General features: G+C 38.0%; 3 protein-coding genes across 4 annotated transcripts; 2 read left to right on the top strand and 1 right to left on the bottom strand.

Annotated features, from left to right (window-relative positions):
• Window positions 1–206: 206 nt before the first annotated feature.
• On the top strand, window positions 207–3,752 carry LOC127898616 (remorin-like). Of its 2 annotated transcripts, XM_052437706.1 has the most exons (5): window positions 207–520; window positions 2,472–2,537; window positions 2,851–2,938; window positions 3,130–3,211; window positions 3,350–3,752. In XM_052437706.1, the coding sequence occupies exons 1-5, from the start codon at window positions 334–336 to the stop codon at window positions 3,542–3,544; spliced, it is 618 nt and encodes a 205-aa protein (XP_052293666.1). In that variant the 5' UTR covers window positions 207–333; the 3' UTR covers window positions 3,545–3,752. The 2 variants fall into 2 exon arrangements, with proteins under 2 accessions (XP_052293666.1, XP_052293667.1); XM_052437707.1 differs by lacking the exon at window positions 2,472–2,537.
• A 230-nt stretch (window positions 3,753–3,982) lies between these two features.
• LOC127901163 (transcription factor MYB17-like) lies at window positions 3,983–6,405 on the bottom strand. Its single transcript, XM_052437705.1, has 3 exons — window positions 5,668–6,405; window positions 5,192–5,321; window positions 3,983–4,969 (listed from the first exon to the last, which is right to left on the bottom strand). The coding sequence occupies exons 1-3, from the start codon at window positions 5,798–5,800 to the stop codon at window positions 4,294–4,296; spliced, it is 939 nt and encodes a 312-aa protein (XP_052293665.1). The 5' UTR covers window positions 5,801–6,405; the 3' UTR covers window positions 3,983–4,293.
• A 4,595-nt stretch (window positions 6,406–11,000) lies between these two features.
• On the top strand, window positions 11,001–11,905 carry LOC127900851 (uncharacterized). The gene is made up of 2 exons (XM_052436111.1): window positions 11,001–11,784; window positions 11,868–11,905. The coding sequence occupies exons 1-2, from the start codon at window positions 11,001–11,003 to the stop codon at window positions 11,903–11,905; spliced, it is 822 nt and encodes a 273-aa protein (XP_052292071.1).
• Window positions 11,906–13,027: the final 1,122 nt, after the last annotated feature.

Genomic DNA, 13,027 nt, shown 5'->3' on the forward strand with positions numbered 1-13,027 from the left:
TTGATGTCAATATCTCTCCGAAACGAAACCAAAGAATGAAGATCCACCGTTGGATATGCTTTTTTTCCGCGTAAAATCAGCGGGATAACACAAGATCAACGGTGATTAGACCATGTGCGTACTCGAAATAATCGAGCTCACATGACAAAACATATTTGATTGTTCAGCTACACTCTTCGAGTGAGAGACGCTGTATATATATTATATTACGTTGAGATTAGAGAGAGCCCCACTGAGGGAACAGAGCCATATTGCACATTATTGAAAGAAAATATTGAGAAGCTAATCGCTTTGTCGTAGTGAGCTGTATACGCGAAGTCTCTGTAGACGATAATGGCAGAGGAGCAAGTGAAGAAAGTAGAAGCTGAGACGCCAGCGGCCCCAGCTCCAGCTCCAGCTCTTGCTCCAGCTCCGGCTCCGGCTGTCCCCAACAACGACGTCGCGGAGGAGAAAGCTGTTACTCAATTACATGATCAAGAGAAGCCTGTTGATGACTCCAAAGCTCTCGCAGTAGTTGATCGTAAGCTCTCTCTCTCTCTCTCTGCGAACATAAGTATATAATTTTAATTGCTGCTATTTTAGACTATTTATTCTTTAAATTAATATTGAATGCTTTTACAGGACCTGAGAAAACAAACAGCTTGTATCAAACGAGCTTAATACAATTAACTGACTTATGGAGATTTAAATTTTCATTGTTTTTATACATAAAAATAAATAGAAAATATTAAGCTCATAGTTTTGATCATTTGCGCCTACTCTGTTTTTTGAAAATTTAAAGAGATTAAATGATGGAGTTTTAGTGTTCAATTCAGGATTATTTTTCTCAATTTTGATCCATTTATGTTTAGTTTTGTGTTTTCTGAATTTGATTTCTTTCTTTTTCCTTTAATTTTATATAAATGAATATTTTTGTAGATTTAATTTTATATAAAAAAGAAGATTTTAATAATAATAATAATAGAAAAAGACACATGAATATATTTGTAGCCAATGAAATTTCTTAAGTACCCTTTGTCTCATAATAATCATTAAGGTTTTTGGGTCTAATTTTTATTATTGAGAATCCCTTTTTGAGAGACAGCTTCTCTCCGGTTTGTGTGAAAAAATCATTTCTTTTTCTCTGTTGATCATTTTTGCAATTTAATATCAAAGCGTTAATTTAATAATAATAGAAAAACACACATGAATATATTTGTAGCCATTGAAATTTCTTAAGTACCCTTTGTCTCATAATAATCATTAAGGTTTTTGGGTCTAATTTTTATTATTGAGAACCCCTTTTTGAGAAACAGCTTCTCTCCGGTTTGTGTGAAAAAATCATTTCTTTTTCTCTGTTGATCATTTTTGCAATTTAATATCAAAGCGTTACTTTTGCACATAGAATACTTTTATTATATATATATATATATATATAGCGGATTAGGCATAAATCAAGATGCTTGTCCACTTTGTTCCATGATTGATGACACTTTAACCAACAACTTATGAAAAGCTTACCGTATTCTATGCATGCTTTAATTAGATGATGGAAGAAATTAACCCTATGCTTTACACCATAGGATTCCAAAAGGAGAGAAAATGATGGGTTTAATCTAAAATTAATGTTGACGGTAGGGTTGATAACAGCTAAGATTCCTTTCTAATTGCTGACGATTGGACTTCCACTTTACTAGATTTTCCATAATGCAAATTTGATAATTATTGTAATTAGTAAATTTAGCATGCATACAAATCTCATCATATTACTAACTGTCTACTATACAAAATACTTGCAATGTACAGCAAAAAGATTTCCCTTTCCCTACGTTAGCCTACTTTGACTTGGCTAATGGCTATTGCTTTATTGTAGAAGTTATTGTGTATTGTAAATATTCATGTAAATCATGTATTGGTATCCCTTGCTTTAAGGGATCAAAGCACAAGCCATATCCTCAATAGGTTGGAAGGAGATCCTATGGTTTCTGGGAAAATCATTTTCTTGCAACATATCATATGTAGGAAGAAACGGGAGTTTACAATTTCTCTTGACTGTTCTTTCATAATATTGAAGCCACTTATATTTCTTTCCTCCAAAGAATGGAATCTGGTGCACAACCAGGTGAAGTTGTTTTACCAGACCTGCCTCGCATGAGCTTGCAATTAGAGGGGTATTATCCTGTTCAGTCATCAATAAGAGGGGCTTATCATGTAAACTACCTTGAATGATGCTAGCTTGCATGCTTTAAGCATGTTATTTAAAGACTAAGGCCACCCATTATACCATAAGATCTGATAAAAACATACAATAATAGTTACTGAAAGGAAAAACTCATTCTAAATTCGAAAATGGACATCCACTTTCATGCATTTTCCTTTGCTAGGTCAAAAAATAATGTAAATCTAGTTCTTTCATAATATGGTTAGTGTTGCATATGTATTTTCTCATCGGAGTACTAGATTTATGTATTTCCATATATTGCCTTTGACAGAAACTCCAGATTCGGCCAAAAAGAAAATTTCTGGGGAAAAGAAAATTTCTGGATCGCATGATAGAGGTAAGGTTTGGGAGTACTTCTGAGAACCTATTTGTTATCTTCTTTATCATGACAGTTGCATAGAACAATCAAATGTTTGCATTAGAGATCACAAGACAATTAGCAAAAGAAATGAGCCAATAATCCTTTTTCTTGCATCTAAGTTAGGGCTGCAGATGTAAATTGTCACATTTTCCATTATTCCAAGTGACTATTGTTTTGCTTTGTTTCTTGTCTAAATTTTCTGTGGAGTGCAGTGAAATGTTTCAATTTTAATTGAATATACAGAAGTTCCTAAACGAATAACATGTGGTTTCATGTTATGCTTTTTCAGATGTTGCTCTTGCAGAGGTCGAAAAGGAAAAGAGAGAGTCTTTTATCAAGGCATGGGAAGAGAGTGAAAAAACAAAAGCAGAGAATAAGTAAGGCTTTCCCTAACTTGTCTTTCTTTTAACAAAAATGCTAGGACTGGTATGCAGCAATATTATTACGCTGGGAGTGCTAGTCACCTTTAACTTAAACATTTTAACCAATGATTAAGCAAAAAATATAAATCAGTTCTTTTCCGTCTGGGATCTGATTTTGAATGAGTTGTGTTGAAAATGTTGAACAGGGCTCAGAAAAAGCTCTCAGCTGTTGCTGCATGGGAAAATAGCAAGAAAGCATCTCTAGAAGCCAAACTGAAAAAGATTGAGGTAACTTAGCCCCTCTTGTGTATTGTTGTACATCTTTGGATTTTTATTTTATTTTTATATCTACTTTGTGGAAGCAACCAAACATGATTCTGGCAGCTTCAAGTTTACATTCAACTTAAGTATATTAATAATTGGTAGGAACAACTGGAGAGGAAGAAGGCAGAGTATGCTGAAAAAATGAAAAATAAGGTAGCTCTAGTTCACAAGGAAGCAGAAGAGAAAAGGGCAATGGTTGAAGCTAGACGGGGAGAAGACGTTCTTAAGGCTGAGGAGATAGCTGCAAAATATCGGGCTACTGGGACCACTCCAAAGAAGCTCCTCGGTTGCTTCTGAAATCAAATTGTTTTTGCAAGTGGTATATTTTTTGTGTTTATGATTATGACTCCCAACTTTATATCTGTATACTTTCTTGTGTCATTGGTGTGCTGTTTTGTGTGTAAATCTCAATGGAACTAAAGCAAATGATAAGATCGAAGTGTTGTGGAATAGAAGTACTATCTGTCTTTTTATTTGTTTGAAACAATAAATATGACTTTCTTAATCCAAGTTCAGAAGCCGTTACCTTTTACATTCAATTTCATTTATTTACTGAACCGTTTCCTCAAAATTTTTGTAAAATCTATCTGAACATTGTTCATTGATCAGTTTGCTTCTTCTATTTTTGTAACTAAAATATATGAACAATGTCCAAATTAGGAATCTGCTAGAGAAGTTCTTATGAAAGCAGGCCAAAAGGAAATGAAACCGTATCTACAAAACTTGAATGCAAAATTGACAGATGCAAAACCGAAATTCTACTGAATAATAAGTATCATACAGAATAAGTATTTGCATATCTAATTGATAGGTTCAAACCGGGTTAGGGAACTTATATATCTTCTATACATGCCAAATAAACTGGGTTTCCGGTTAAACCTATTGATGGTACATTAAATCCTCTAAAACCTACCCAGTTGAAAGAAACTACACCTCTTAACCACCACAAAATTCTCATTTCTCCACTTTTTAACTTCATAACTCATAAGGTTCTGATGCCAAAATTCAAGATCAAAAGTTAAGCAACACCCAACGAAACAGCTTGCTTAGAGTGGGCAGATCAATGAGTCTCCAGTGAACATTGCAGAAGAAGCAAAATAGTTATCTTCTAAGAAACTCATATCATTGTTAATGGGAAAATCTAACAGCAATTGCAGAGAAGAGTCTGAAGAATCCTGCAAGTCATTGGAACTCGAGGTATCAGACCCTGCAACCATATCCTCGGTGCATGACTTAGAGCTCTTGCATTCTGTATCTTCATTTTGATTGCTTGGCGTAGCAGAGGACCCTGCTAAGTTGTGTCCGATCTCCGTTGAGACCGCTGAAACTGATCCACATTTTGTGGAAGAAGAAACCTGAGAATTCGGGCTTTGACATGCAGTTTTCACTCCCTTATTGAACTTCCTGAACGATTCTCCAACCTCAGAATTCCACATGCGAAGAAAATGATCAGAATCAGTCTTTCCCATAGATGGTGTATTGAAGAGTAAGGATTCCCTGGAAAGCCTAGCTTCGGCTTCAAGCCTAGCACTCTCCCACTGTGCCATGTGGCGGGTGGTCGGAGTTGCAGGCGCTTTGATGGCTGGTCCAGAAGAGCTGAAGGGCTCATGAGTTTGTGGATCAAGACCCATGAGGAGCATCCGCTTCTTCAGGTGGGTGTTCCACAAGTTCTTGATCTCGTTATCAGTTCTTCCAGGGAGCTGAGAGGCAATGGCAGCCCACCTGAAATCCATGCATATTAGAGTTATTTCTACAGCCCAAAATGTCAAACAAACCAAAAACTAACGCAACCACGGTGTCGGGCTCAAGCATAATCGATCACGAATGGAATTTTGCCTCCCTAGAGCCAGAAGTTTAAAAAACTAAAGTTTCTTATGAATGAAAATGATCCAAAACGTAATTGAATATAGCAATTTAAAAAAGCCCAGCAGCAGGAAAGAGGACCTGTTTCCAAGAATGCCATGAAGCTGAATGACAAGCTTCTCTTCCTCTTCGGTAAAGGGGCCGCGCTTTATGTCTGGCCTAAGATAATTTGTCCACCTAAGCCGGCAACTCTTGCCACAGCGGAGAAGTCCTATAAAAGCAGAAAGATCATACTAGAACTCTAAAACAGTTAATAGAAATTTTTTACCTAATCAGTCCTCAGAACATGATTAAAATTTTCAGTTATATTATATATCAGCCAAGTGGGATGTTTTATGATATCACAAAATCAAAAATAGCATCACAGAGACTTTTTAACTTTCCTCATGTCCCTCAAATTCTTCGCATCCCAGCACTCAACATAGATCCATAAGACAGCACTTTATGTTTAACCATTGACAAAGCAAAAGGAAAAAGAAAAGTGTCTCTTTTCGTTCTAATGGCTTTTTAACCGAAAGAGAGAAAGAACGAATGAAAGATGAGAGTCAGAGTGAGACCTGCGAGCTTAGGAAGAGAACGCCAGCTGCCATGGCCATTCCGCTTGATGTATTCAACAAGAATCTCATCTTCTTCCGGAGCCCACGGCCCTTTCTTCAAACCCTTCTTATCACAACACGGTGTCCTTCCCATCTCTATCTCTTGTTCACTATCAATGCTCAACGACCACCACCAACAGTAGCACCACCCAATGAACAGATAAAAGCAAACCCTTCAATCTTTAAAGCTCAGCTCACAGTTTGGTTGTGATTTGTGAAGCAAGCAAGTTACACACTAGTAACAGAGAAAAAAGGGCATTAAATGCTGCTACGGTATTTATCTAGGGAAAATCGAAAGTGAAAATTATTATCTGTTTATTGATTGTTGTTCTCATAAATACGTGGGTGCAAGCCAAGAGCATTAGAGCAGAGAGATGGGACGCTCAGCGAGGTTTAAGCTGGCTTTGCAATAAATATAGGGGGGTGTGTGTGTGTATCTACATATATGGATGGAGGGATGTATTTATGTTGACAATTACACGCATTGAGAAATTGAATCATCATTGAGCGCAAGGAAGAAACTTGTACAAACAGTAAAGAGAGTTAATGGGAGGGGTTTCGTTTATGGGGTTTTTCAGAAGCACAGAAGCAATAAAGACGAGAGAAAATGATGCAGTGAAGTTTGAAAGCGAAATGCATTAATGGCGGATTCTCATAAGCTAAGACAAAGAGAGGAACAATTTATGAAGAAAGAGAGAGTTATCGCTATGACAGTGACTTTCACCGTACGGACACACATATGGTGAGAATCGGGTGTATCGCTTATGGCCGTTGATACGTCGGAGTTTATTCATGGCAGAGTCACAGTGATGAATAATAAAAAAATTTATTATAATTCATTATTTCACGTGTGTGATTAAAATTCGTATTTTATTGTAGATAAATTCTAATATAGCCGAACCAATCACTTATTTATTTCGATTTTCTCTCTCTTTGGTGAGCCCTACTTAGTTCTCAAGAAAATAAATAATGGAATAGCATTAATGACCATGAAACTACTTCACATTGAGTTTTTTTTTTTTTTCATTTATTTTTCGTTTGTTTAATAAGAGAAAATAAATAAATCTACTAAATTCAGTAATGATTTAGTGAGGCACGTTGTCTAAGTTACACTTGTTTCAACAGCGTTTATGTGAAAAAATATTATGGAATTAGTAACGTGTTTGGTTACTTGTAAGATCATTCTTGTACAAAATGAACAATGCTTCTATTTCATAAAATGCTGGAATTTGAAAACTGAGACGGGCTTTGATTTGAGGATCGGACTACAGTATAACTGTGGTACCATGTCACAATTGCATCAGTCGTTGAATTTATTTAAATGAGTGAAGTCTATTTAAATAGATAAAAATCTAACGATAGGGTATAATTGTGCCACGATAACACAGTTGCACTATAATTTTATCCTTGATTTGATTAAAAAAAAAAAAAAAAAAAACTGAGGCCAGCGCAGCTCCGCCCTTGTGGCGTGGGTTTCAGTATCAGTGTTTGTGTAAGAAGTAAGAGAAGTTATTACTGAGTTCAAAATTTTGGTAAGACGCGAGTGAGGAGCGTGGTCCAATCCAATGATGACATGTCATCAATCATATGTTGGCGCGTGGTCAACCCTCTTCTCCTGACCTGATGCCATGTTGGCATGGAGAGGGCAAAGAGTTAAAGAAATTTCCAAGTAAAGCAATGCTATTGGCTCTTGGCTATTGGCCACAGTCTAGTTAATCAGGAAATTAGTCAAGCCTCATAAATGCAGTCAATGGCAAGGTCAAAAATATCCGAAATGAGTTGAAATTGATGAGTCGGTGATTTTTTTGACCGGTAGCTGTTTCTGCTTCGATCATTTATTTATTATTGGACCTCTGTTTGTGCTCCCTCCAGTTTTGTAGGTTATTTATGCTTTTGGATACGTGATGAGGTCATCTGTCGGTTTAAATTCATGAACTTGGGATAATTTAAGTATCGAAATTCTTAATATTATTGATATCTTACTGTTCTTATTTTTTTTTTATATTTATGAATTTTTCTGAGTTATACTGATTGTAGTTTATAACAAGTCCTTTTCAATAAGTCTATAAATAAATTTTATTTATTTATAAATAACATTAACTATAATCTTAAAAAATCTTATTATTATTACGACAATTCTTATCTTACGTACATATAAAATATATCTTTTTTATATAGTTATCGGCCAAGAAAAGCACCATTGCTACAGATAATATTGAATTCCTTGGTATGATCATTAAAGATGGACACTACCAGCCAGGAAAGCACATTGCCCAAGAATTGCTTCACTTTCCAGATCAGCAACTTTCCAAAAGGCAAATCCAACAGTTTCTCGGCATTATCAATTACATCCGTGATTTCCTCCCACATGTGGACCATCACACTCATCATCTCTCAGCTTTATTGAAAAAGCAGCCCCCAGAGTGGAATGCTGACCACACACGTGCTGTCACTACTCTCAAGCAGATTGCGCAAAATCCGCCTCCTTTAAAGTTGATTACTGATGGCAAGCGCATATTACAGACAGACGCAAGTGATGAATCATGGGGTGCCATCCTCCTCGAAGAACTCAATGACAAGGAACACTTTATCGCTTACGCTAGTGGACATTTTTCTGACACACAGAAGCACTACCATAGCGTGTTTAAAGAAATCTTAGCGGTAAAGAATGGCATCAAAAAGTTTGAGTATCATCTGATTGGATACCATTTTCTCATCCGAATGGACAGCTCAGCCTTCCCCAATATCTTTCATTTCAAAGGTAAAACTGTTCCCGAAAAAATGTTACTCAGATTAAAAGATTGGTTTTCCAAATATGACTTTTCAGTCAAGCATATAAAGGGATCCCAGAACCTCATCCCTGATATGCTCTCCAGACTCTCCAAACCACAAGACCCTCTCACCCTGTTTTCCACCACCTACCATTTTCCAATTATCTCCATGGCTACCTCACTACCCTCAGAAGCTCTTACCAAGAAAACTTTTCCCTTCAACAAAACCTTCTCTTCTGTTTTCGCCATCCAAGAATTTGCTAGAAAAGCTCTCTTTCGCTTTTTCATGAAAGCCTACCTTGTCACCGACCCTTTTCCTTTTTCCACTTTCCACCCAGAAAATCTGTTCCTTACAGGTTTAACCCTTGATCCGACCAAAGACACCACTGAAGACGTATTATGGTACACCTGGTGCCTAACAGTCCTTTATGCCACCAAGTTAATCCTCCCCATTTCTCCCACTCTGGACCACCTCCTTAATCCAGATAACGCCACCTCTCTTACCTGGACCCTACTTGAATGGTTCTCCCCCATCCCATGGTGGAGAAAGAAACTGCAACAACTGTCCGAAATTTACAACCTTGACCGTATGCCTGCCCCTGAAGCACAAATGTTCACATCAGTTTTTATTATTCACAGGCCATACTTCCAACATCCAGACACCCATCTCTTTTGGACTCAAGATCAGGTATATGAATGGTTCACTGCACCACATATAGCTGTGATTGAAAATGACATACAAGACGTCCTGCACAATTACCTTTGCCAATTAAACCACCAACCTCCGCCACTTAAAGATATCTCTCACACCTCCTTAGGTCCACAACATGACCTTCTCATGATACCCACTCCATCTGCCATATCTAAACCTAAGTCCACTGGCATCATCATCAAAGAAGAACGACCAGACTACACTGACTTCCTTTATCAAGACTCACAAGATCCATGGGAAGATTTTCTTCCTCTGAGCCAACACCTCCACCAGTTTCCCCAACCAACAATGGATGAACCTGGCCCCTCCGTACCAGGACCCTCAACCCAATCTTCCAAACGACCAGCTCAACCATCCAAAGTTGACAAAGCCACCCAAACTTCCCCTAAGTATACTCCGAAGTGTACTCCCAGAGACTATAATTGCCCTTATCCACCATGCCGTGGTCCCTCCTGTAAGCATCCAAAGCTCTCCAAAACTTTCTTCCAAAAGCATCCTCACTCTGGTGATACGGACCCAGATGAGACCGAAAGCTCATCCGAAGACGAGTACATGAATCTCCGCTCTCCATAAAGTAGTTTGTCTTGTTGCTTTCAATAAAGTAGTTTGTCTTGTTGTCATAATGATGTTTCGCTTTATGTTTGCATAATTATTAAAGTTTGCTTTTACTTTAATACTTTTGTCCAAGTCATGCTTTAATTATTAAAGCACTTTTGTCTTTTGTAATAATTAAAGTTGTGCAATTATGTAAAAGATAGGGGTCCTGTCCTATCTTATCTTTTGCTTTTACTTTTGAAAACGATAGGGGTCCTGTCCTATCTTCTCAAGAATCCTCCCCTATATAAAGGATTCTCCCCTTGCTTGTAAGATATAGAAGTTTGAAAGAAATAAACTCGTGTTTTCTCTTACACCATGAATCCCTAAAACTCTTCTCTCTCTCTGCAAATGAAGTCCTAAGAAAGAAAAAGAATAAAGAATTAAATTTGTTCATTTTGAAAACCTAAGGAAGTATGCTCTGCACTTGCCTTTTCTAAGGATCCTGTGCATCAGAAAACTTTTGATCATTTCTTATCTGGTTTGGTACCCTGTTTTAGACTAAAGGAAAGTCTGTTTTGGGTTGTATAACCTGAGAAAAATGTTTTAAAGGTTTTTGATTACAGAGGTATATCGGCTGGAAACCCGAGCTTGCGGACTACTGGTCCAAAGAACAGTTTTAACTGTTGTAGTTCTGGTATAACAACGCCACGTACTTCACCATAACTAACAACGCCACGTACTTCACCATAACTGGTTTACTTTTCTCAAAAATGCCCAGATCTTTTCCAAATTTGATTTAAAATCTGGTTTTTGGCAACTCGGCATTGAACCCTCCTGTCCCATGTCACCACTATGACCCTAAACCACCATCAGATCCTCCACCTCCACCGGCTCCATTACCCATCTACCGAAAAGAACTCACATGGATTGCAAAGCATTGCAAATCTGAGATTCCATCATCAATCTCAAATCCCACACCACCACTGGCTTGTATGATGTTCTCATCTACTTCATCCGACTATTCTTCCTCTTTTCCTTCTTTAGACACCCACACAGATTCTCAACGAAATGTTGTGTCCAAACCCTTTGTCCCTTCACCAATTACCTCATCTGGCCACCTAGAACCTCCCAAACCTTTTGAATCAGTCCTCAACTGGCAAACCCAAAATGCTAGAGCACAGAATGATACTTTGGTCAATATCAATTCCAAAGTTGAGAAAATCAGTTTACGAACTGAACAGCTTGAGACAAAGGTTGACTCCATCTCTGCACAGATGCAGCAGATCCACCAAAATCTCCAGTCCAGAATTGGCCAACTCGATTCAGAGTTACGAGCCATGCTAGCCCACAGATACAATGGTCCCGAATTTGACCAAAAAGAAAGGGAAATCAGGCGATTAAGAGCTGAACTTGCTCAGATTGAATCTGAAAAACAGAGACCTACCCTTTTCACCAGTTCACCTCCTATTCCTTCTATCGGTCCAACTTACCATCCTTTTGCCTCTATGCTCTCTCCTATTAAACAATATGACCCTTCCAAGTTATTTGGCATGACTCATACTCTTTTCAGAGACAATCCTTTGCCACTGCCACCTAAACCTAAACCCAAACCTAGACCGCAGCCTCGACCTCCCCCTCTTCATCCTTCCTCTCTGACCATCCCTGGCCAACCATCTCCTACTTTTATACCGACATCACCACCAGCTCCTTTATCAGTCCCTGCCCAATCAAAAGATAAAGAACCCTTGAACCAATTTACTGCTCACACAGTCGCCCACTCTTCTACCACGGACGATCAAACTTCTGATTCAAATCTAGCTGTTTCAGATAGCCATACCGAAACCGACTCAGAATCTTCAGCATCCACCAGTGACTCTGAAAAGTCCTATGCTGATATTACCAAAATCCTGATGGCTCAACCTGATCAAGGCCAAACCTCTCATACAGAACCATATGTTGATATTCCCTCCGAAGTTGAAGACGAAATGCCTGAATCTTCTGCCACAAACCAACCTTCTCCAGCCCAGCCCAATCCACCTAGTCAAAAATCGTCAAATGGTCCATGGTTCACATTTGATGATCTTCCATCTCATAAATGGCGTGACCGACTCAATGAAATGTCTGCCTGGATTGACCTGCAGATGCTAAGAACAGGAGCAACAACTCAATCAGTCCTTAGAGAATTTGCTACTCGTTTTACGGGTGCTCTAAGAGATTGGTTTGATTCGTTAGGACAATATCGCCAGTTACAGTTTGTTGACCTTCCAGAAGTTTCAAGTGCTCTTGCTGTACTTCATGATCAATTCCTTGGCGACCCTTCTGCAGTCTTTGAAGCTGCCAGACGAGACTACCTCAACATGAAATGCTGCTCCCTCAATGCTAAGGATCTTGACTTCCATTATAAGCGAATGTCCCTGCTGTTCTATAAGCTTAATGGATTCAATGAGCCGACATTAAAGCATGTCTTTCTGGCTTCCCTCCCCGAAGAACTCCAACCTGACATCCAGAGACAACTTACAGCATCCAATCTTTCCCTAGACAACATCTCCCTTGGCAAAATCTTCCAGCTTGCCAAAACCTGCCTTGACAAACTTTGCGAGCAAAAACAGTTTTTCAAAGAACTGTTGAAAGACAAAGAACCTTTCCGCAGTGCTTGCAAAAAGCCTTATTTACAGATCAAATGCCACAAGAAAAAGGATTGCGATTGCAGTTCAAAGAAAAAACGGCATTTTCGGAAATTCAAAACTCCAGAATTTTCATCCAAACCTCGCAGATCCCGAAAGCCCTACCGGTTCTTCAGAAAGAAATCTTCCTCCTCCAGAGAATTCAAACGAAAGCAATCAAGCAGATGTTTCATCTGCAAGAGAAAAGGCCACTATGCCAAAGATTGTCCCAACAAAAGAGAAAAGGCCATCCGGTTGGTTGAACATCTTCAAGCAACCACAGACTACTCTCCTGCCAAAGATGAATTGGAATTCTATTTCTCTGAACAAGATGAACCCAACGATGAAACAGTGTTCGCACTACAAAAATTATTTATATAAAAAAGATATATTTTATATGTACGTAAGATAAGAATTGTCGTAATAATAATAAGATTTTTTAAGATTATAGTTAATGTTATTTATAAATAAATTATATATATATATATATATGAGATCCACGTATTATTTATTTATGTGAGGGAGATATATCTAAGATAGGGGATCCTATCCTATTATTACTATTATTATATCTCCATCGGCGACCTGGATTTTAAGTGCAGCCAATTTAATGCGGTACATGACTCATGATGATCTTT

Source organism: Citrus sinensis, chromosome 3 (genome assembly GCF_022201045.2).
Source record: "Citrus sinensis cultivar Valencia sweet orange chromosome 3, DVS_A1.0, whole genome shotgun sequence".
NCBI lineage: Eukaryota > Viridiplantae > Streptophyta > Magnoliopsida > Sapindales > Rutaceae > Citrus > Citrus sinensis.